The sequence below is a fragment of the Cenococcum geophilum genome (assembly GCF_001692895.1).
Source record: "Cenococcum geophilum 1.58 unplaced genomic scaffold K441scaffold_28, whole genome shotgun sequence".
Taxonomy (NCBI): domain Eukaryota; kingdom Fungi; phylum Ascomycota; class Dothideomycetes; order Gloniales; family Gloniaceae; genus Cenococcum; species Cenococcum geophilum.
Genome location: NW_027137586.1, coordinates 969013 through 991769, shown reverse-complemented (window position 1 = coordinate 991769; position 22757 = coordinate 969013). Strand labels below are relative to the sequence as shown.

The 22757-nt window shown below is 46.0% G+C and overlaps 10 protein-coding genes across 10 annotated transcripts; 4 read left to right on the top strand and 6 right to left on the bottom strand.

Moving 5' to 3' along the window:
• Nucleotides 1-1154: 1154 nt before the first annotated feature.
• Nucleotides 1155-2079, bottom strand: K441DRAFT_687947 (HAD-superfamily phosphatase; the record flags this gene model as incomplete). Its single annotated transcript, XM_067652140.1, has 4 exons — nt 1155-1238; nt 1299-1478; nt 1539-1688; nt 1858-2079. The coding sequence occupies 4 exons, from the start codon at nt 2077-2079 to the stop codon at nt 1155-1157; spliced, it is 636 nt and encodes a 211-aa protein (XP_067502686.1).
• An 84-nt stretch (nt 2080-2163) lies between these two features.
• On the top strand, nt 2164-3149 carry K441DRAFT_661951 (Sm-like ribonucleoprotein). Its single transcript, XM_067648970.1, has 4 exons — nt 2164-2338; nt 2397-2457; nt 2512-2641; nt 2723-3149. Exons 1-4 carry the CDS (start codon nt 2291-2293, stop codon nt 2826-2828), a joined length of 345 nt encoding a protein of 114 aa, XP_067502685.1. The 5' UTR covers nt 2164-2290; the 3' UTR covers nt 2829-3149.
• An 87-nt stretch (nt 3150-3236) lies between these two features.
• On the top strand, nt 3237-4350 carry K441DRAFT_566639 (uncharacterized protein; the record flags this gene model as incomplete). Its single annotated transcript, XM_067643755.1, has 5 exons — nt 3237-3309; nt 3376-3605; nt 3719-3926; nt 3973-4215; nt 4271-4350. The coding sequence occupies 5 exons, from the start codon at nt 3237-3239 to the stop codon at nt 4348-4350; spliced, it is 834 nt and encodes a 277-aa protein (XP_067502684.1).
• A 10-nt stretch (nt 4351-4360) lies between these two features.
• Nucleotides 4361-5302, bottom strand: K441DRAFT_613430 (S-adenosyl-L-methionine-dependent methyltransferase; the record flags this gene model as incomplete). The annotated part of the gene is made up of 2 exons (XM_067645640.1): nt 4361-4968; nt 5146-5302. 2 exons carry the CDS (start codon nt 5300-5302, stop codon nt 4361-4363), a joined length of 765 nt encoding a protein of 254 aa, XP_067502683.1.
• A 1123-nt stretch (nt 5303-6425) lies between these two features.
• K441DRAFT_706315 (uncharacterized protein) lies at nt 6426-8871 on the bottom strand. Its single transcript, XM_067653651.1, has 8 exons — nt 8487-8871; nt 8410-8439; nt 8285-8361; nt 8184-8231; nt 7933-8135; nt 7810-7880; nt 7733-7763; nt 6426-7677 (listed from the first exon to the last, which is right to left on the bottom strand). The coding sequence occupies exons 1-8, from the start codon at nt 8700-8702 to the stop codon at nt 6605-6607; spliced, it is 1749 nt and encodes a 582-aa protein (XP_067502682.1). The 5' UTR covers nt 8703-8871; the 3' UTR covers nt 6426-6604.
• Nucleotides 8872-12367: 3496 nt separating this feature from the next.
• K441DRAFT_661948 (amino acid transporter) lies at nt 12368-15209 on the top strand. Its single transcript, XM_067648969.1, has 4 exons — nt 12368-12928; nt 12980-13342; nt 13408-13479; nt 13548-15209. The coding sequence occupies exons 1-4, from the start codon at nt 12834-12836 to the stop codon at nt 14821-14823; spliced, it is 1806 nt and encodes a 601-aa protein (XP_067502681.1). The 5' UTR covers nt 12368-12833; the 3' UTR covers nt 14824-15209.
• A 1180-nt stretch (nt 15210-16389) lies between these two features.
• K441DRAFT_687942 (DUF1793-domain-containing protein) lies at nt 16390-20100 on the top strand (the record flags this gene model as incomplete). The annotated part of the gene is made up of 11 exons (XM_067652139.1): nt 16390-16472; nt 16520-16850; nt 16952-17055; nt 17124-17212; nt 18373-18475; nt 18714-18926; nt 18998-19120; nt 19208-19266; nt 19313-19411; nt 19466-19785; nt 19837-20100. 11 exons carry the CDS (start codon nt 16390-16392, stop codon nt 20098-20100), a joined length of 1788 nt encoding a protein of 595 aa, XP_067502680.1.
• On the bottom strand, nt 20075-21044 carry K441DRAFT_148860 (uncharacterized protein). The gene is made up of 2 exons (XM_067640177.1): nt 20971-21044; nt 20075-20904 (listed from the first exon to the last, which is right to left on the bottom strand). Exon 2 carries the CDS (start codon nt 20714-20716, stop codon nt 20549-20551), a length of 168 nt encoding a protein of 55 aa, XP_067502678.1. The 5' UTR covers nt 20717-20904; nt 20971-21044; the 3' UTR covers nt 20075-20548.
• On the bottom strand, nt 20169-20360 carry K441DRAFT_566843 (uncharacterized protein; the record flags this gene model as incomplete). The annotated part of the gene is made up of 1 exon (XM_067643771.1): nt 20169-20360. A coding segment is annotated over one exon (192 nt), but the record flags the coding sequence as incomplete, so codon positions are not given.
• Nucleotides 21045-21544: 500 nt separating the features above from the next.
• On the bottom strand, nt 21545-22692 carry K441DRAFT_148846 (uncharacterized protein). Its single transcript, XM_067640176.1, has 3 exons — nt 21999-22692; nt 21614-21890; nt 21545-21565 (listed from the first exon to the last, which is right to left on the bottom strand). Exons 1-2 carry the CDS (start codon nt 22491-22493, stop codon nt 21720-21722), a joined length of 666 nt encoding a protein of 221 aa, XP_067502677.1. The 5' UTR covers nt 22494-22692; the 3' UTR covers nt 21545-21565; nt 21614-21719.
• Nucleotides 22693-22757: the final 65 nt, after the last annotated feature.

Sequence of the window (22757 nt, the reverse complement as noted above, 5' to 3'; positions counted from 1 at the left end):
TCGACACCAGGCCGAAAGTAACCGTTGCACCTGCATCCTAGTCTGCCTAGAATTTGGGTAGGCTTTGGGTTCAAAGCCGTTGGGGCAACAGGCACGCAAGAAATCACTTAAACTCAAAATTTATAAAATAGTTCAGAGGTTACTGGCAGGTACTGTGGACATGCTATTGTGCAAATCATAAACGAATTAAACTTCAGAAGCGAACGTATCGTTCAAATACTGCGGTACTTATCCTTTTCCAACGTCAAAATGCGTCCTACGGTTATCGATAAGAGCTAGCCAATAGAATCAATGGGATCAAGGCTCCGTGACCATTTTGATTCTGGTGTTCGCGCACGGACTACTCTCGTAGGACGCTGACGTTGGAAGGGATAGCTTCGTCTTTCGCCATCTTCCACCTCTCAGCGTGTACAAAGATTTGGTAAGCTCAAAATGGCTCGACTCGAAACATCATCTTCTACAATGCAGTACTCTGCAACTACATCACAAAGAGACGGCGATCTCGAAGTGTAGAACCAAAAAGATGCAAATCCATTAAGCGCAGAGACTTCGAACTACAATATTATAACTAAGTACGGTAGTTGATTATTGCAGTTTCTGCACAGCAATTACAACAATCGCTCTGCTCTGCTGTCTCGCGCTCGCCCAGACCTCCATATTTTTCCTACACGTTTGGTTCGGCGGAATGATATTCTGCAACGTTGATTTCGTCTTGATGGCTCCACAGATGGCCCTCTTTGTTACTTGGATTCTTCTTGGTGCTTCAACAGAGATTAAGATAGTGATTCTATGTTATGTGAAGATCATTTTCGGCCTGGCATCTTTAATTGCTTTCCTTATCGAACCTAGATGAGAGGGGTATGGTGTATATAGCGCGTTGTTAGGATGGATAGATGCTTCCGTCGTAACTTTGATGCCGCAACTCGGGCACTCACGCACTTGATTATATAGATATTGGCTGGTGGGCAGTGAGCAGCTAGAATTCCCCGACTCCTGTACATATTCTGGAATTTCTTTAGAAAGACGAACTCTGGTGTTAGATCATGAAACTCGATTTAGAGTAGCCACCAATCCCCGGGGTTTCCAAATTCTGAGGGTGCATGTGAATTAGAGGCTTTTCAAAAAAAAAAAAGCTTAAGGCATTAAGGATTATACTATTCAAAGCTACTGCTTGGATCGGGAGGGTAGTAACCTTTCCGGAGCAAAAAATCTGCAAGCCTATGCTCCATACGCGCAAACTGCAGGATTCATTAATAATTGATCAATACTTAGAAGACAAAAGAGATTGACGTACTCACCAGATTCTTTTCTTCTACCACTCCATCTTTTACCCAGACACCGTAACTCCCCATCAGATTTGCCATCATGACATCCGTAAATAGCCTGTCCCCGACTACGGCGATTTGTGAGGAAGATGTTACGTTGGAGTCCGGCGCGTTACGGAAATAATCCAACACTTCTTTTCTGCACCCAGGTTTCTTGTATTCTTCAGTTTGCTATCTGAGCAAATGACAAGATATCAAGAGGCAGGGGCATACCTTGGTATCGTGACGAAGTACCTTTACACCTGTATTACGCTCGAGGACTTCTGCTTCCGCGAAGCCACCATCAGAGAGTGTGCCGGCCGTATTGGACACAATGAGCAGCCGTGAGCCTGGGTAGGCTTTGCGCAGCTCTTGGAATTTGTCCTTCAAAGGTGCTATTAGCGGAAGTGACCTCTTGCTTTCGACTGTCATAGAAAAGGAATTGAATAACAAGAAATAAGCCTCCAATGACAGTACAGCATGAACTGTGTTGAAAAATGACGCAAGGCTTGAAAAGAAGACGGATTCGATTTGGACAAAAACTATTTAGTACATTGTATGGCATATAGACCTCATTTTTATGAGGTACCGCAAAGCAATTATCTTTGTCCAACACTACCGCTCTAATATCTACCCCTTTCTCTCCATCACGAGTAGCGAATGCTTTGGATAGTGGTACAGGCAAATGATTGAATGTTGATACAGTGTGATGTGGTAGACACAGAGTCGGATCTCTGATAAGTCTAAAGACGTTAAGAGTCCCAGAGATATTCATAGGGGAAGTGTCTGTTGATGGTGTAGTAATCAGGGTGAGAATAAGACAAGACTTGGCGGCGGACTTTCGGCGCTAGCGGAGCTTCTTCGAACAACATCGACGAAATTGCAAACCGCATTCCTATACTCCCCCGCCCCCACCACTACGCAGCTGATTTCTTGGAGCTTCTTTCGATTGTCTATTTGGGCTACGCGACAGCATCCTGACCGAAATGACCAGCACAATCGGCATCCCGATTAAGCTGTTGAATGAGGCAACTGTGCGTGGGCTTATTAAATCTTCCAGGCAGCCTCCTTATACTAATGTGTCGCGCTTAGGGCCATGTAATTACTCTCGAAATTACATCTGGTCAGGTTTACCGTGGCAAACTATTAGAAGGTGCGCCCGGCCGTCTTCCTAAATTAAGACACAAATCTAACATTCTTCACACAGCCGAAGACAATATGAATGTTCAGCTCAAAGATATTACCGTGACGGCGCGCGATGGCCGTGTATCGCATCTCGATCAAGTCTATATTCGCGGATCCCACGTGCGCTTCTTTATTGTACCGGATATGCTACGGTATGCCCTCCGAGCACGAGATATTCGTTATTGGCAGGAATGGTGGTGACTCCGGACAAACAAAGCTGACTTAGGTTACAGGAACGCGCCTATGTTCAGATCAAGAGGCACGAGAGGCAGAGGTGTGGGTTTAGCGAGAGGGAGGGCGACAGTGAACAGGGCTAGAGGACAGAGAGGTGGCCGATGAGCGTGTTGACCGAAAGGAAATGCTGCGAGTTATAGTGATATGGATATTCAAGGAAAGGAGGATGCTATTCAATGCTTTCTAGAAGCATTGAATACATGGGTGGAGTGTTATGGGAGGTTCTTCGGAGCTATAGCCCGGGCGTCAGGCGCATTACGCGGAAGGAAAAGCAGTCCTCTGCTCCAATATTAGACTTGAAATCCGGTTTTCAAAACATGAAAACCGTATCTCTATAATTTATCTATGTGACAATATCTCCGGCTACTGCGAATAACTTCGAGTAGTCGAGGCCGCTAAGGCGGGACCTTTAGCCAAGCTCTCCGACATTCCCACCCAAATTGACATCAGAAAACATTTCATCTCTAATTCACCAAACATGTGAACCCTACAACATCACTCCCATATCACAAAATGGAGATTGAGCACCCCCGCCGCATCTTAGCCCTAGGTACACCCAACTCTGGAGTTCTACATCTGCTCAAAGGTCCATTCCATCCCCGTGGTGCCCCTCGAATTTCCACCTCGTTCGCTAACATATTCGTACGTACAGATCTCACTGGCTCCGCGCCTGACCTAGTATCCGACTCCACTGCAGGCCTCACCCATACCTGGAGGCTTGAGACACGCTACTACACTGCTTCCCTTCCCATATGGATTGACGAGATACCCCATGTTAGCGAATGGCGCGAGGAGTTCGTGAAGCCGGAAGCGAGAGAGGTTGTTAGTGTGCTAGGAGCTTGGGTATACTGTTTTAGGAAGCCGGTCAAAGAGGAGCATACGGTGCGTAAAACCCCTCTTCACTAAAGGTCCAGTGTCTATAATATGTCGAAAATTGAAATGTATTAGGCAGTAGCACGCTGTCCTAATTTGGCCTAGGCTGATTTCCAGAACAGGATGTGATAAAGCAAACTCTTCAGGCTATTGCAGATGTGGTGGAGAAAGCGTGCGGATATAGCTCAGACGCTGTGTGCCTGGCGGTCGCGATGCCTCAGAGCACGACGCCTTATCTGGAGAAGAGCTTTGAGGAGTGGGAAGAGCTATGTATGGAGTTCGGGTTTGAATATGTGGATGCTGAGGCGAAGGGTCGCAATGACTTTGGAGGTTAGTGCAGTTATTGGCATCTTGGGCAGTGGGCTGACAGATGTAGAACCTGTGGGAGTAGCCCGGATAAAAGAAGCATTGGAGGCGAACGACTGGGTTGACGGTGGAGATGCGGGTCTTGAAGATGGTGATGACGGCGCATTCGAGAACACATTCGCAGCGGAGGAGGCAGAGATGGGCATAGAGCTCTTTGGTATGAAGGGTGCTATTCACGGAGAAGAGGAAGATGACGAGGCGCCCCAAGTTGAAGAACTCGAGCAGATGATGCAGAGGATGCAAGCTATTAAAGGTATGCTATCGCCCCCAAACGTCATTCTATACCACTTCTGATAATCTCAAAATAGAAATCGGTGCAGAAATGCCGGAAGCTGAGAGAAAGAAGTTCGCGGCCAAGACTGTTAGTGACTTAATGCAATCTTTCTGAAGCTAAGGGTTTAAGCCTTCCGTCCCATGCATATCAAGAATGGAAAGCTCATTTCCTTCTTTGGCCCACCATCCTCATCCTCTACCTCCTTAGTAAAAGTAAATGCTGTCTGAACTTTCACTTGGTCAAAGCCAGTACCATTAATCATTCTCTCCATCTCATTCCTCTTAATTCCATGCCTCTCCACGCCTTCCCTCTTGCTCTTCGGATGGAATATAACAGCATCAGGCCCAAAATCTTCGAAATCAGTCAATGCAATCCATCCACCGGGTTTCAGACATTGAAACATCGTAGCTAGGATAGCTAGCAAAGACGGAATATGGTGTAGCGTCAAGTGGGAAATAATAAGGTCAAACCTGTACGGAATGCTCTCAGATTCTCCGCGCCCCGAGGCGAGTGCCGCCGCCGCTCCTTGGACTTTGACATCCTCGGCGTCTTCCAGCAATACGCAAACTGCTGCCAGGTTTGCCTCTTCAGGTTGCGGGAGTGCACCAATTTTTGCATTGAAGGCATCGATCATGCCGTCTGCGATGTCTACACCGACAAGGGAGCGCACGCGAGGAGAGAGGTTGAATGAGAGAAGCCCTGTGCCGCATCCAATTTCAAGAACATCGAAATCTGTAGGTGCGTATCAGTATTCAAGTGCATTTGAATAACCAAGAAACAACAGCAACCGCCAGAGTTGGTTGAAGTTCCAATAATAATTATTTGAGAGGGTGAAAATGGGTGAAAATGGACAGGAATGTTATTGACATGAAGCTCGTCATAATTTGAACCGAATTTGAACTATCCTACTTTTTGCCTGACCGTCAGCGAATGCCGGTACATGATGCAAGACACTTTCTAAAGCCATTTCGCAGCACCGAACGTGAGCTACATTGGAGTCCCATTTTACAGCTTCAGCATTGAAACGCGCGTTATTAGCAATAGTTGAAGCTGTGGTGGTGGACATAGTGAGATATTGGGCTGAAAGGGTAACGGAAGCCGAGATAAATGTTAGGTGGGGGTTGACCTGCTGAGCGGGTGCACCTCTACAAAATATGTACAAGAAAGGGTGAGTCAAACAGCGAAGATTTGATCAACTCGTGGACGCCTTGTCGTATTTGTCGTACCTTACTTTTAGCTAGTATGCCGTATCGTCGTACCTCACATTTGGCTAGTGCGACTCCCGCGATTAAGTGGTTTCGATCACGACATGGCGGAGTTCATTCGCCACCTCATTCTATTTCCAAATTCATTAAAGCAAAAGAAGTTTATACTTGATAGAAGGACAGGCTTGATAGTCTTTTGTGAAACTTAGGCTCTTTCCGAAGCCTAAAGTTTTACTATGATTTGGCGGCGTCAGGCATCTCAATTTATAAATGGCTAATTGATACATACTTATAGTTCTAGGGATTCTCTCGGGAGTAGATGGTAAATCCTGCGTTTTCAGTTCCCTCTCCGTAACAGAACAAAAATAAAGGGAAACACTATACTAGGATCTGTAAAGGAACCCATTCCTTCTCTCTTAAAGCCCCTAAGATATCCTAAAAAGCTACAATCAGCTTTCTTTCAACTAAAGCTAGGAAAAGGCTACTTTAAATCCTTCTCTAAAGTCATAGGAAAGATAAAGAAGGCAGATACTTTAGGGAATATAGCGCTATATAAACCCTTAGGTACTTACTGCTAGAATATAACTTATATAGAGGAGAGAGAAAAGAAATACAAAGGTAACTAGACACTTCTCTTTCCCTAGAAAAGCTATTTTATATAAAGAAAGGAAGAGAAGTGCTTTTTCTATTTCTAGATTGGATAGGAATAGCTACTAAAAAGTAGCTAATAGAAGCAGGATCCTTAGAAAGAAGTAACCCTTACTAGGCTTCTAGTAAATAGATATTAGTAAGTAAAAGGATATAAATTAATTTAAAATAGGATAGGGATAGGCGTTAGGGTTTCTTGTAGTCTTATCTTTTCTACAATTTTCTTATTACTTCGTAGTTGCTAGTAATCTAGTATTTTACTAGGGAGCGGTAAACCCCTAATCTATAGGTTTATAAACTACTATGACATAGCTACTAGTATATATTAAGCTGCCTAGAAAGGATTCATGTACATAGAACCATAGCGCCATAGCCTAGAGGCTATATGCATAGTATTGTACGTAGTACAATACAATGGATATAAAAATAAAAACCAAAAAAAGTTCCCTTTCCAACTTTAATCGGATTTTTTCCTTTCCCTTCTCCACTCCAACTTTTTAAAATTCCACCTGTGATTACTCAATATCCTTATCAACTGCCTTGCGCTGTTCAAGACTCCGCAATCCGGTCTTCATCTCTTCGTGGTGTTTGCTCAGTGACTTCTCTGTTATAAATATACTCATTATGATGCCCGCTGCACCAACAGCCACATACACAGTCCACATATTGCGCATACTTGCCCAGTATGCATGGCGAGCAATCCTTCCCTTAGCGGGGGCCAGGGATTCAACAACACCCACACTAGCTCCAGCAGAACTGCCAGAAAGACTCGACGCTGCGCTGGAACCAATATCCTGGACCAACTGTGGTAGACGTGACTGCATCCCATTCTGAAAGATGACGCCACCAATCACAATAGACATGGATATCGCTAGGCTTCGCACAAATACATACGTTGCTGTCGCCATAGCAATATCTCGTGGAGCGACCATTGCCTGGAGAGCAATAATCGGAGCTTGGAAATTTGGACCTGCTCCAATTCCAGTAACAAGTTGATATAGCACAACTCTAGGCCAGGAAATATGGTCTGGGAGGTCTATGAGTAGCCCAATTCCGAGTGTCATAAGCACGAGTCCAATTCGGAGGATTCCCAGATAACGGCCAGTGGTGCTTATCATAGCACCAACCAAAAGTGATGTGAACGAAAGCGACACTGAAAATATGAGGAAGTATAATCCAGAGAGAAGAGGAGTTGCGCCAAGGACAACTTGAAAGTAAAACGGAAGGTAGTACGCGGCCGAGATGAAGGAGAATCCGTGGGTGAAGTTAACCCCAAGCGTTGCAATGTTCGATTTGTGCCTGAATATTCGAAGAGGTAATACCGGATATTTGGCAATTTTCCATTCAACAATAACGAAGATGCCAGCCATGACCACACCGGAAATGACAAGACAGACTACCGTGGCTGAGGACCAGGGGAACTTGATGCCACCGAACTCGAGACCGATCAGCAACATAACCGTTCCTCCAATACTCGCTGTGCAACCAAGCCAATCTACTGCTGCCAGTCCTTCAAGAAGTGGGGTTCTGGGATTATGGATTTGCAAATACGAGAGTAAAATCACGAAGCATATGCCAGTAATGGGCACTGTCGTTCATTAGCCCTTTAAGCACAACATTAGACAACAAGCAGGCAGTCTTACAGTTAATATAGAAGCACCATCTCCAAGAAACCTGGCCTACACTTAGCCAAATTCAACGTATGGAACCGACAACGAACCCTTTGAGTGAAAGCGCCTCCTATCACAGGTCCAATAGAACTTGCAAATGCCCAGACTATCCCAATTACCCCTATCAGGATGGTCAGCCCTGCGTCGGAAGTATTGGAAAGTCGTAGAGTTACCAAAATACTTCGGTCGGGTCCGCATGGAGAAGAGATCTGAGATGCAAATGCTCACAAGAGTAAGTAGGCCCCCACCACCGGCTCCTTGAACTGCTCTACCGGCTATGATCATGCTAGAATTGCTTGAGATGGCGCATAGTAAACTACCGATGAAGAAGAAAGAGACGGCGAGGAGAAGAATTGGTTTACGCCCCCAAATGTCACTGCTGATTGTTAGCATGAAATAGTAGGCAGCTCTAGGGTGCCAAAACCTGAATTTTCCCCAGGAAGTCGCCGAAGCAGATGTCGCAAGAAGGTAACTGCCTTTCTCTCAGCTAAATCAACTTGGATGGAATATTATGGTTCTTCGTACACACTACCAATCCAAGTGTAAGTGGCCGATGAGTGGAAGTGTTCTGCGATGACAGGAAGAGCAGTCGCTATGATTGTCTGCAAATAATCAGCTGCGCGTTTGATAACCGCAAAGACCGATTTCACCTGATCAAGAGCAGCAAGGAAGACACACAACTAAGGTAGATTAGTAGCTGGATTATTAACAGAAACACACAACTAACACATAAAGTTGACATGATTATTACTACTTTCGTTTTTCCTTCTTTTTCGAGGTCCTGTACACCTATTAAATCACTTGGCGATGTATTGTTGATTCCTGGCTCGGAAATCGACCTAACAGGAGCTACATTTCGAATGATAATATCTGCTTTCCCAAGAATAGAATTGACGTCATCATTCGGCTTGCTCTTGTTCTCTGTGTTACTAGAGCCTGTCATGCTGAAAGAACTACTGTTTGTTCGGGTTGCGGGGCAAAATCTTCAATTGCCTCTTTTAAGAAGGGAGATTTGAAGAAACACAGAGAAGAAATGAATGCTAAAAGGGAAGCATATGGTCTGGTCTAGATTATGTTTTCTAAGGCAGTGCCGTTCGAATTTTTCAATAAATATAGACAGTTATATCACCTAATGAAGAGGGCATAATATCTACCCCGCTGGTATGAAAGGAGTTTGCACTGCAGGCACCAAGAGAGGTCGAGTTTAGCGCCTTCGTTGGTGCCAGATGACTAAACAGGACATTGTACTTTCATGCTTGCGGGGAGCCGCGGGCCTAAGATAAGTCTTCGTACCGTGCAAATAGTGCCATGACTATTCATCAATTGATTTCCTAAACCGGCACGGTAGAGGGGTACTAAAGAATGAACGGTGGGAGGCTTTTCGTATAACCGCGCTCTATGTCTGCTAATTCCAAGCCGATTGTTAGAGAACCCGCCCGGTTGTTCAATTTCAGCAATGCCACATGTACTCTCACCTCGAGTTCTTACAAAGCAAAAATTGCTTACACTCAACTAAGATGGCTGCCATAAAATTCGAGAAAATAATGGGATTAATTGGGTCGCAAAGATCTAGTATAATACTTTGGAAGCAGGCCATTCGTGAAAGACTAGGAAATCATGCTTCGTTTTCTAGGCTAAAAATTGAATTCTGGATAAGAAATGAGGGATGGGTCAGTATCTTTAAAGCAATCCCTGGAATAGTAGTAGAAGCTGCGGCCAATCCAGCCGTTCCTTAACCCTTTAGTTCTTGGACTGGAGTGGAGTAGATCCGAGCTCAAATCCACTCTATCCAGCTAGTAAATTGTTTAACTCTAGAAGCTCTACGGAGCTCCAATGTATTTATATACTATATTAGAAAAACTTAGCATTATTATAGTGTTATAAAAGGAAGAATAGATATAGAATAACTCGCTAAAAGCTACCTATATTACGCCTTACTAATAACCATAGTCTTGTAATTAATCTTAATAGCTATATATTACTTATTTAGCTCCTCTTCCTCCTTATTAATTATATAATCCTCTACCTAAGTAGAGGCTTCTGTGGTAACTATAGTAGTAAGTCGAGCCTTAGTAGCAGTGTGGCCAACAGGCAGCGTCGCTGGCAGCATCGCTGACAGCTAGCTGCTTATGTAAGTAGTCAGTCAGCGTATGTAGTTGTAACAGTTAGTTAGTGGTAAGACTGCAGCGAGCTGATAGCTCGCTGCATAGGTGGTAAGAAAGGATCAATTTGGTGGTGTTTTAAAGCTTTTAGTAAAAGTTAAGGATCTAAGGATCTTCGGCTAAAATTCAGGTGGGAAACCCCTGGGATATTTATATAAAATAGTATGGTTTTCTCCAAACTCCCTGTCGCGTATATAAACGCGTTCACCTAACCATTTTATTACCACGGAAAATGCAACACACCTTATATTTTACCCGCTGGCTAACTAGCAGAGCTTCTCTCTCCACTTCTTCTTTATTAAGTTTACAATCTATATATTAATTAAGCCCTTTAGCATCCCGTAGGCGTTACAGATTTACTACTTTTATCCCCCTTATAATTAAAGATACGCCTAAATTAATAAGTAGAATAACGCTATATTGTAAGAGCCTTTACCAATTAACTAGAACTATAGCTATGTTTTTCCTATTAATAGGGATAATCTTTACCTGGTAAGTATGGTAAGCTTATATTAATCGGAAGTCTGTACGCAGATATCAGGAAAGAAGAACTTATGTGAAGATTGATCTACGAAGAAAATGAGGCTATATATATATAATGGACGAGTCATAGACACCCCTAATATAACCCTAATATAGTAGTAATCGGCACTACGTTGACAGCTTACTACTACCTTTTTTAAAGCCTATATAGCGCACTAACTAAATCTAATAATGTCCAAACACTATATAAGGTTAATTGCGGTAGATTTAAAATCAGGCAATATTTATATATATAAAGGTGCTGTCAAAATTCTAAAATCTAACTCTATAACTATTAGATCTATATAAATTACCCAATTTAGATAAGCGCGCTGATAGCGGTGCAGCCAGCGTAGATATATACCCAGCGAGCGGACAGCGAACAATTCAATTAGTACAGTCAGTCAGCAAAGCCCGCCGGACGCTGACTGTTGGCCACACTATAGGTTAGTAGCTTCTTTAAGCGATAATATTCTAACCCCTCTATTATATATTGTATATATAAAGTCAGTAAAGTCTTATCGCAGGATCTAGAGTTTATAATGGGATTTAAGCTATCAAGTACTAAAAGTGCAACTCTCCATAACCCCGCACTCTTACTTTCATTCTCAATTAAAGAGGCTGCGCAAGAAATAAACATTAGAAACGGTGTATCAGAGGAGCAATTTCAGTCAGGGGAGATAGCTATTATGTTAGATAATTTCGAACCCAAAGCAACTACACAGATTTTAGAGAAGATAGAGGCGAGGCGCGGAGCGCGCGAGGTGGAGGGTTGTTAGGTTGTTGGAAAAGGAAGAAAGAAAAGGACGGCGAGCGATGGAGCGCGATTCTTCTACCCCGCGAAAGCGGCGGCGTGCCTGTGCATGCGCCTTGCCTGATGCGGCCGCGGTTTCCGGATGCGGTCTTTTACTTAGTTACTAAAGAAATGGAAAAAATAGACTATGTCACACACTAATTTACTCCCCTGTAAAAATATATAGTTATATTAGTTTAGTTTTAATAACTCTGTAACGTGTCCCGCCTCCACGTCGTCAAATAGGCCAAAAAGACAGCAGTACGCGAGGTGTGGAGAGGCACGAGAGGTAAGGTCCGGTTGTATCGGTTGCGGGGTGACGATTGCTCCGGACATGAATCAAAGATTTTGGATCAGGATAGGATCAAAATTAGAGCTTATTATACTACATAGCTGCTTTATTGTAGGTATTGGGGGCGTAGAGGGGGGTGTAGTGCGTTTTCTATCGCTGCGGGGTTTCTTACCGATATTTCTTAAATGACTATTATCCGAGCGGGAGAGTTGAATAAGGTTGCACTACCCCTGATCATCGCACAAAATTATCTCAAGTCTTCGCTGCGCTGTTTTTCGACCTCATGCAACGGTAGATGTGAAATACTTTCGGAGCCGCGTTGGAGCCACGGCCCAATTACGATGGCGGTATTTATTAATATCTGCAGCTGGTTGCGTATAGTGGAGTAGAGTGCGGTTGGCGTGGTGGGCGTATAATACGACCGGTACGCCATGCGCCATCGAAACTGGGCTGGTGTTGGCAGTCTCATCAAAAACAAGCCTCGATGAGCTTCTCCGGGTCTTCTTGGGGCTTTCTTATCGACTTCTTGACGCCGGACCGACAGAAGTTGGCCCCGCAGCGGCCGATGGCGCCCAAGGAGAGTTATATAATTAACACTAAGATATTTAGCAGCCTTAGTGCAATTAGGAAACTTCTGCAATTGCAACGCTTCAAGAGCTTCGTCAATAGCTGCCATATTGGTGAGATAATCGATATTTGAAGATTTGAGGAATTTTGGATTTTGGTGTGCACGCTGTGGGGCCGTGCACTGCGATGAGGCTCTTTTTTGGCCTTGGCGATTTTTACCGATATTCTTGAAACCACAAGTCTTTCCCAGACTCCTCCCTTTCCATTAACCACGCCTACCTCTTTGGCTTTCGCGTGCGAGGGGGTTTTGCATCTATGAAAATGCCCCAGTTGCCCCAATCTACCCCGTCACCCGTCCACTCTTGCTATTCGTCCACAAATTTCCCTCATGCAGCATCCTAAGAACGTAACTCTAACCCACCGGCTTTCTCATCCTATCCCATCCTGTCTCATCCCAATCTGCTCGCTCCGCCCAACTCAATCTGTTGTAGATACGAGGATAGCCATGACCACCTCCCTTGTTGAAGGTTCCCGGATCCTGGGCCATGGGGCTATTCACCTAAATTCTATTGTAGGAGGGGGAGGAATGCCCGCCCATTTATGACCACCACCTACCCATCCTCGACAGGATCGTATTCTCTCGGCTTGGACTGCACAGCCCCTCCAAGATTCCTGCCATCACCTGTCTCCCGTCAATCCTTTGACCATTGTGTGTCAGCTTTAGTCTTCCATCACAATATGGCATCTGGCGGCATTGGTAGCTTCGCCGGCGACGGTGTCGATCCGCGCATGAGCACTGACGCTGGTCGCAATCGCCCAATCATGCCCCAAGAGCGAATCGAAGACAATTCTGCCATAACGAAAAAGGGTTACATGCCCCAAGAGCGATTGCTACACGATCCCGCCGTAACCTTCGACGAGTACCACTACTATGCCGAAAAAACGCGGGCCGAGGAGGATGAAGCCTCCAGAATTGAGATTCCACAGATGGGCATACTCCGGATTATGTTCCCGCCTAAAAACGGGCCTTCGGCTGTCCACACTGCTTCAGAGGCTTCACCTCCGGGAGGAGACTACGAAAAACGACAGGGCCCAGTCACTGGTAACACCAATCTCGCTCGAAGAGATTTGCGATTGACCGTTACTGATGAGGAGTGGACCAATGCATCGCGTGCTATGAGGACAGCGACTTGGGCGGCCTGCTTCTACCTCATTACCACGGATATTTTTGGGCCCTTTGGAGTTGGGTGAGTATCTAAACATGGCTTTTTTTTTGGGGGGTTTTTTTACAAGCAGGGGTTGACGCCCGCAGGTTCGCAATTGGCACTTTAGGCTGGGGGCCTGGCATTGCCCTCTTTACCGTCTTTGGTCTCGCAGCCGGCTAGTGAGTTTCCTTCCCGCCAGCTTATTTGGACTCGCCTAACCCTTAATTTTTTTTCTTTTTTTTTCTAGTGGTGGCTACCTTCTCTGGACGTGTTTCTTAGGTCTTGATTCTTATCAATTTCCTGCCAGAAACTATGGCGACCTTGCATTCAGACTCTACGGCACTATTCCCCGCCATTGCGTTAATATGCTGCAATTCTCCCAGCTCCTCTGCACCGTTGGATTGATCGTCATCAGTAATGGACAGGCCATTTCTCAAGTTTCTAAGTTCAAGCTCTGCTATGCCGTCTGCTGTCTGGGTTGGGCCATTTGCGGCTTCGCCATTGGTCAGATTCGCACCCTACAGAAGTTTGGATGGCTTGCCAACGTCGCTGTCTGGACCAATCTAACGCTCATGTCCATCTCCATGGGCGCCATCGCGCACAGCCCGCCAAACTACGGAGTCGCAGCTTTTGGCTCTGCTGGAGCGACCACAGTCCCGGACGACGTGACACCAGTCAACGGCGTATACCCACCAGTCAAACACTACGCTGGTCTCCCGGACCCATCCAACTTCATTGGCTCCGTCAACGGTCTCATGCAGGGCGTCGCTGCGTTCGGAGGCGCGCAGCTCTTCGTCGAGTTCATGGCGGAGATGCGGCGGCCGCGCGATTTCATCAAGGCCATGTGGTTCGCCCAGGCCTTCATCTACTTTATGTACATGTTCTACGGTCTCTTCTGCTACAGCTACCAAGGGCAATATGTCTACTCTCTCTCCTACCTCGGCGTCTCCCCCTACGGCTGGCAGAGCGTTGGCAACATGTTCGCCGTGCTCAGCGGCATCATCGCCGCCGCGCTCTACGGCAACATCGGCATCAAAGTACTCTACAACAACATCTTCATGGACCTCTTCTCCGCGCCCCCGCTCACCACCAAGCAAGGCAAGTACCTCTGGGCCGCCATCGTGCCCATCTACTGGTCGATCGCCTACATCATGGCCGCCGCAATCCCCGACTTCTTCGGCCTCGTCTCCGTCCTCGCGGCCTTCTGCGTCGTGCAGTTCGCGTACACGTTCCCGCCCATGCTTGCGCTCGGCTACGCCATCCACAAGGGCGCTATGCAGGACGGCGAGGGCTTCGACCCGGCTACCGGCAACACCATCCACCACGATAGCGGCGTGCGGCGTTGGGTCCGCGGCTTCTTCAATGGCCCTTGGTACTTCTCTGTTCTGAATGTTATCCATGCTGCGGCGTCACTGGCGACGGCGGGCTTGGGCGCTTATGCCGCTATTATGGGGATGATTAATGCGTTTAAGCTGCCGCAGGTTAATGCGTTTTCGTGCCGCTCGCCGCTGGATTCGTCGTAGTGTTGCAAAGGATGCTGCTGCTGCGGAAATATGAATGCTGTATATGGCATCAAGTAAAGGCAGAGGTGCCAGTAAACCTTCCCATCAAGTCCGAATTGACTTGAATTGATTACAATTCAATTCAATTCATATTCAAGTCAAGGTCCTCTGCCAAACCAATTCAAATCAAATCAAGTGTTTGGGAGGGTTGAATCGAACTAAAATATATAGAATATGGAAATATTTTTACCATTAGATATTCTTAGTAACCGTATAAAATGCCTAATCTTCTAACTTTATTAGATAAACTTATATAACTCGGCAATCGCCGTTATCATTAAGCTAGATCTAAGTTATCGACTAGGCATAATCTACCTATAGATCTTAGTAAGAATAAAGATATTTACACCTATAAAGGTCCTCCTATCTTATTAACCTTTTGATACAACCAGTCCATATCATTATAATGGACATTAAATCCAATTCTAAACTACCTTCTGCGCCTCCTAGTACATTTGAGGTACCTACCGAGCTTTAGAAGACCTCTGATTTTAATTCTTGCGCCTAAGAAACCGACACTGCGAGAGACCCGCCTTCCTCTAGCGACAATAAACAAAAGCCGGTGATGCTATACATCGCGAGATCCTCATACAGACGGCAGGGTTGAACAAGAGGCCTTATTTGAGGACCTGAGCGATTTTGGGTGACTGCTGTGCAAAACACCATACCAAAACCTTGTATAGGATTATACATCTAATTCGTCAATTAAATTCCAATTCGGGCCTCCCAAATCAAATCAAATCTTTCAATTCGGCTGGTATGGAGCGCCGGGCAATTCGATTCAATTCGAGCCTCTTCGGAAGGCCTGAAAGGTTTACTAGCACCCCTGGGTGAAGGGAGGGTTAGATAGACAGACTGCTGCAGTGCGGTGGCCCTCATTGAATTCGTCTGTCTTAGGCTGTGTGCCGCATGTTTTTGTAATGCGTGTCTGAGAGTACGAGTGCGGGAGATGGACTAGCTCAATGAGTACTTGCTTTGCTTGAGGTGGTAAGGGGGGATCGCAGCCCTAAGCGCAAGGGATGATATTTCTTGCATGACGACAGACATAACGGAGTAAGCTTGGAAACGGTGGAGAAATGCGCACTGTGCGCCACCAGATCCAATCTCTCAGGGCCACAAACCAATCCTGCCACCGGCAGTGTCGCCAAAGCCCCAAATTACAATTGAAGCTCGGAGCAAGTCATACGATGTCACATCTATCCACACTTCTACTATACTACACCACCTATAAGAAGCATTTGGCGGTCATCCACTTACGGTTTGGATCATCCGGGGTATATGGGGCTATTCTAGCCAAGCCGGGTGGCTGCCTCCCCATCTGCACGTCATTTCTACTTTGGAAAACCCAATTTCTGCTCATGCATCTACTCATAGAAGCAACGTTTTCCTGTTCACAGCGCCTGTTTGTCTGGTTACATTAGTTTTCCCTCCCCGCTTTTGGCCCGTGCGAAGTAACGTCATCCGCTTATAAGGCCGTGGCGGTAGACGTTTCTCCTCACCTCAATTGCTCGTCTTGTGGCTGCCATAATGTATTTTGCTTCATTTGTGCTCATTCTCACGGCGGCTGTCTGTGCTCAGGACCCAAACTCCAGAGCTAAAGACTCTAATGGGTTAGTATGACTAGCGTCGTCCCATGCCTTTGCTAACTCCTTTCTAGTCATGACATTCCATTCTACTCTCCCGTCCGTGCTCCTGCACTACCTCTTGCAGTCCGTTCCCCTTACGCGAACGCCTGGGTTTCTACTGCAAATAACGGCACCATCAACAGCAATGGTGCCATTTTTTGGAATGGCAATGGTCCTGGGTGGAATGGTATGATTACCGCAGATGGTACATCTTACGAGTATTTTGGAGCAGGAATGTCCGGCTTGCCAGTCCTTAAGAATCTGAAGAAGGCTGTTCCCCTCTCGGTCAGCTTCGACTCCCAGCATAGCAACTTTACTCTTGCAGCGGGTCCAGTTCACGTGACAGCTCGATTTCTATCTCCGGTTCTGCCTACAGATTACTGCAGGACGAGCATTCCTTTGGGCTATTTCGAGACATCTTGGGAGTCGAGTGACGGAGCGGCATATGACGTGCAACTTTATAGCGACATAGATGCTTACGCATTAGCTATCAAGGCGGGAAGATAATTAATTGGGTATTTCACAAAGACTTGAGTCCTATAAATGGTACAGGAAACAAGACAATGAGGTCGGAGACTTTTTTAATTGGTAAAATGTTTCATTTTGTACTTTCAGCACTTGATTGACCCAATACAGGATTGTATATCAAGAAAACCCCTACAGATATGGCGAGTACAACAACTTCCCTCAGTGGGGCAACCTTTCGTATGGGACAACTCCAGGCAGTGTGTCCAAGAGTCAGCGACGCTGTCAGCTTCGCTGCCAAGAGGCTGCTAATGTAAGCAGTCAGTCAGCTATAAGACTGCAGCTAGCTGACAGCTCGCTGTCTTGGCGGTAAGATTTGGTGGTGAGTTGAAGCTTTTGGTAGAAGTTAAGGATATTTGGATGATCTGGTTGGTTAATTATACGCCAAGCAATGGGAAACCCATGGGAATCTCTTGCTTAGCCATAGTAAATAAAGCATTTTCCCCAATATCTCCATTGCGCGCCGAAACCCGTGCTAAAGCTTACTATTTTATTACCTATATAAAATGCAACGTATATTGCATTTCACGCGTCAGCCAGGCGGTAGAGCTTCTTTGTCTGCTTCCTCCTCTACTTCTTCCTTATTTAATTCACAATCTACGCGTCATTTAACTCCAGCACCGCGTAGGGTTCGTGGATTAACTTTCTTCCTCCCCCCTTTTAATTAACGATGATACCGAATTGGGCGATTAAGATTCCGCATCGCAAGAGCCTCCTCTAGCAAATCGGAACTATGGCTGTATCTTTCCTATTAATTGGGACAATCTCTACCTAACAATATACGGCAAAAATGGTGGTTAATCAAAGGCCTTTTATTAAGCAGTTTAATTAACTGTATTAACTCCAATAGAGGTTTAACTATACCTTGGTTAATAAGCTTGGATATTAATCTTACTGGCTATAAGCCAACTACAGAGGCAGAAAAGCCAGCTTAGTAAGATATATTTAACGGAGCTTCGTATTTGATTAAATCTGACATAGAAATAGAGCCTCCGGAGCCCTTACCAATGCCTTCTTTCTGACCTTGCTACTGACGTTACTACCAAACGTTCTACCTTTTTAACCCTCTATGGGTGCGCAGGACGAATTTAGCTATATTTGAATGCTATATTGGGTGAATTGGGGTTGGATTTAATTGGGCAACGTCAATATTTGTACATAGAGAGGTGCTGCCAAAAATCCGCAATGAAACACCATAAAGTCTATATTAATTTCCTAATTGGGACAGCTAGCTGACAGCGTGACAGTCAGCGTACCTTACCTCGCAGTCAGCGGACAGCGAGCGGTCCGATTGACGCAGTCAGTCAGCTATAAAAGCTGAAGCTCGCAGCTAGCTGACTGTTGGACACACTGACTCCAGGGACTTCGCAGAATTTCAGTTTTCAGAGTGGCCATTCGACAGATGTCCGATACAATCATGTCATGGATCGTACTCTTAATAACCTCGTAGATGCTCAATTCAGGTCAAGGGGGGATCGGACGCCAATTTTTTGCCTTTTCCCACGACTTTGGATCAACGACTGCAGGCTCCGAGGTACAATATAGAATCCGATTATGAGATATCTGACTTCTGTAGGCGTTATTCCTATAAATCCATTACGGACTGAATGCTACAGTTTCGTGCTCTCAATGATCAAGCATCACTACCTGGACTATGCGACTGCTCAAGCACTGGGTAGTCGATTTGACGGCTAGCCCAAGGATGATGTTGCTTTACACCGAAAACGCGGCGGTGATATACAGCAACAGCACCCCTAAACCCACGCTTCCGTATGCCAATCTCACGGTGAACATGTACATAAACGGAACTGATCAATTTGGGAATCCGTACATATTCGATCCAGACAACGCGTACGGTTTTCTCAATCCAAACAACTTCAGTGGTATTGCAATCCCAGACGTTTCAGAAGCGGAGTTATATTACGCAATTGTCGCTTTATCCGCTCACCAAGTCATGGGCGCCTATGTCTTGACTATAACCCTAGCGACAGCGAGGACAACACAGATCCGCTCATGTTCCAAAAGGAGATTTCGTCAGACGGGAACGTACACACAGTTGACGCCATGTATCCGGCTATGCCCTTCTTTCTATACGCCGACCCGGAATTGTTGAGATTCAACTTGAATCCTTTATCCCAAAATTAGGAAGGTTGATTTTATCCTAATGGCTACTCAATGCACGATCTTGGCTCAAGCTTTCCAAATGCTACAGGCCATGTGGAGGGGAACGACGAGTATATGCCAGTTGAAGAAAGTGGAAATATGATTTTAATGGCATATGTATATTACAAAGTTTACAGGGAACTCTGGGTGCATTCAGAAACATTACAGCTTGCTCAAACAGTTTATTCAGTATTTGATTGAGTTGTCTTTGATACCAGGGATTCAGCTGAGCACTGGTAAGCCTACAATTACCTTAACATATCTGTGTACTCATGCTGACCATACCATAGATGACTTCGCTGGCCGCCTGATTAATCAAACTAATCTCGCCATCAAGGGCATCATAGCGCTACAAGCCATGTCCGGCGCGGCAGACGTGGTCAGCATGAACGCCGACGCGCAGAACTTCAGTGCCACAGCCTCCAATTACTTCAAGCAGTGGGAAGAGAATGTTGTGGACTCTTCAGAGCAACACACACTGCTCTCCTACCAATGGCGTTCGAGCTACGGCCTCCTCTATAATGTCTACCCTGACAAGCTCCTCGGTCTCGGCATCATCCCCGAGCACATCTACGCCATGCAATCAGACTGGTACCCTACGATCTCACAGGTCTCCGACATCCCGCTCGATTCACGGCACTCATACATCAAAAGCGATTAGGAACTCTGGACAGCCACCACATGTGCCCCGACCACGCGGCGCCTCTTTGTCAATGCCGTCGCGTACTGGCTGAACAACACGAGCACGGATCGTGATTTTACGGATCTGTACGAGACAATTGACGACGGCAGCTATCCGGCCAGTCCGGATTCCATTCACTTTATTGCGAGGCTGGTGGCTGGCGGCCACTTCTCGTTGCTGGCGCTGCTGAGGGCGGGCCAGAATGCGGATACGGGGGTGGGTTTGAATAGTACGCTCCCCTGATGCCATCGTAGCGACTTCGCAGACCAGTTCCCCCCCGCCGAAGTAATTGGAGTAGATTTATCACCAGTTCAGCCCTCTTTCATCTCTCCAAATTGCCGTTTCGGCGTTGAGGATATGATCCAACCTTGGACACTGCCGAACTCACCATAGATGTTCGGGTTTTTGTAGGAGCGGCTGCTCATGCTGTAGATCTTGTCGTAGTTCTCGGGGTCATTGGGATGGACCTCATCGGGGGTTATGCGGACAATTGGGTCAATGAGAGAAATTTCAACTTCGTATTTAAGGCATGATATCCATTGTTCGAGACACCCCCAAAGCTTAAGTTCTTCCTTCACCAAAAGACAAAATTGTGATTTTTCAATACAAGTTTCTTCACTTCCGACTCACCATACTAATCGTGTAGCCTCTCAATCTCTTGGTAGAAGTGTCCTGAGCGGAGCACATCAAATTAGAAGGCGTGTAGATACGTAATTGCGGGTAATAGAGGACCAGGGATTTCTGCAAGCTGGTGGAAAAAGCGTCGATATATGATTGTGGAAGTAAACCAGACAATGAGTACTGAAAATATATAGATGGGCAACATTGGAGTATGCAGAAATAAGCGCGTGGGCTCCATGACTTGCTCTTAACAATCGCCGAAAGGTGTTACTGAAGGATGGGCCAAATGGTTCCTACTCAGAATTTCCACCTTCTCAAAGCACAGGGAAAGCAAGATAGGTTATATATATACAAACTGCGGGAGAGTTGATGGGTTTGGCGGGATCCTTGCACAGGGTGGAGGACAGCTTAAGCTGCAGGGTTAGCCTAAGCAGGACAAGCGTCAGCAGGGGAACATCCGTGGAGGCTATGCGCCGATACAGTGAAACCCACCACATCTCTCATTGGACAAGGTGTACATAAGTGCAGCTACCCGTCCAACCTAGCCTCCGCATATTTGGCTGATCATTTTAGGAGGCCTAATGTAGAAATCGGGGACGTTTTTTCGAGCCTCTTCCTCTACAATCACCTAGATGATGAATTTCCCTACCTTTCTCGAGATGTTAAGATGAGATCGTACAGTACATAATAAGATTGCAGAAGGTCGGCAAAACAAAAAATTCAAAAATAACAAAAGACAAAAAAGCTTATGGAGGTGGGATTGCGTGAAAACCGAGGAACAATAGAAGACCGGAATATAAGGATTTGTTTCAGATACATCAAAATCACAACCGAAATGCTAATTAGAGTGGATAATAAAAATGTTCTACTTTTACAGTGGTATGATTTGAGAGCTATGCTGAGGCTAACCAAGACGGTGCAAGTCTGGCTGGGTACCTAAATCACACCTCTTTTGCGAGATACTGGATGTCTAAGGTACGGGCTTGCATGTTCATGCATTTCCGCCTGCAAGCGGTTCGCAGGGGCGAATCCTTTTTACCTTTCTCGTTAAATTTCGCTGCTGTTCAGAACATTATGCTGAGCAGCACTAATAACCAGATTAGATTGGGGTGTTATTGGGGCGCCTGGGACTTACTATCAATGAGCGTATTCAAACGCTCGTGACATCAACGCTCTGTGGGTGCTTAATATCACAAACTTTTAAGAGCTTATTTTGCATTCCACGTTTTGATACGCAGTATTCAAAACGGCTTCGCAACCTTCCTACTCTCTGTAGCTCCAGTGATCGGATCCCTGAACTCCTTCCAACTAATGGGGTGCATCTGGTTCCCTGCCTCGCTTGTAGCCATGACCACGCCTAGCTCATTTGACGCTGTAGAGAGATAGTAACTCGACTGATCACCAAGCGATATCTACTCAAAACCAGCATCAGCTTATGTAGCCCGAGTAATAACCATAATCTCAATCTCTTCCTAGATTCTAATTCGGATCAAACGTAAAGAAGAGTATGTTCCACTCACCACAACACCTCGAACCACATCACCCACGCGGAAGCTCTCCGGAATCTTCACCCGGTCTTTCTCCGTAGCTCTGACGTCCTCCCGTCGAACCAGCCCTTGGAAACCCTCTCGGCACACATTATCTCCTACGACTAATATCTCAACAGTCGCTTGCCGAGTGCCTAACCGAGTCACCTTCGCCAGCACCACCGCATCCACTTCCGGCAGCACGCTTGTTCCCGCTCCCCCTGCCGCCCAGTTTCCCCCAGACGCAGCGCTGCTTGCATGTCGCACGATTGATAACATAGGCAGATTTGAGGGGTTGGTGAGAGTGTTGGAGGAAGGGGCTAGTAGTGCTGAAGAAGTGGCCGGGCGTTTTGAGGGCGGGGTGGAGGTGACAGGTCCTAGGATTGAGGCGTAGATCTGCGAGTCGAAGATGTGGGTTCCCGGGCCTGGAGCATATTGGGATATTGGACCGAGGAGCTGGCCTGGGAGAGCGAGGGAGGGTAGGGACATTTCGGGTGATTGTATAGGTAAAATCGGGAGCTGGTGGTTGAGGACGGAGGATTATTTAGTGTATTAGTGTAAAGACTAATCAGGATATACAAATAGATTCAAGGAGGAATGTTTGGTTTAATAATTAATTCACGAAATAAGGACGTAGGCGCTCTTATAGAATAATGAAGGGACCCCTCTGGAAATTTTCTGGTGTTCGATGCTTCCTTGGTGATTTTTCGGCGTAGAGCCTCGTGCACGAGGTGGGACCGTGCACGAGGTGGC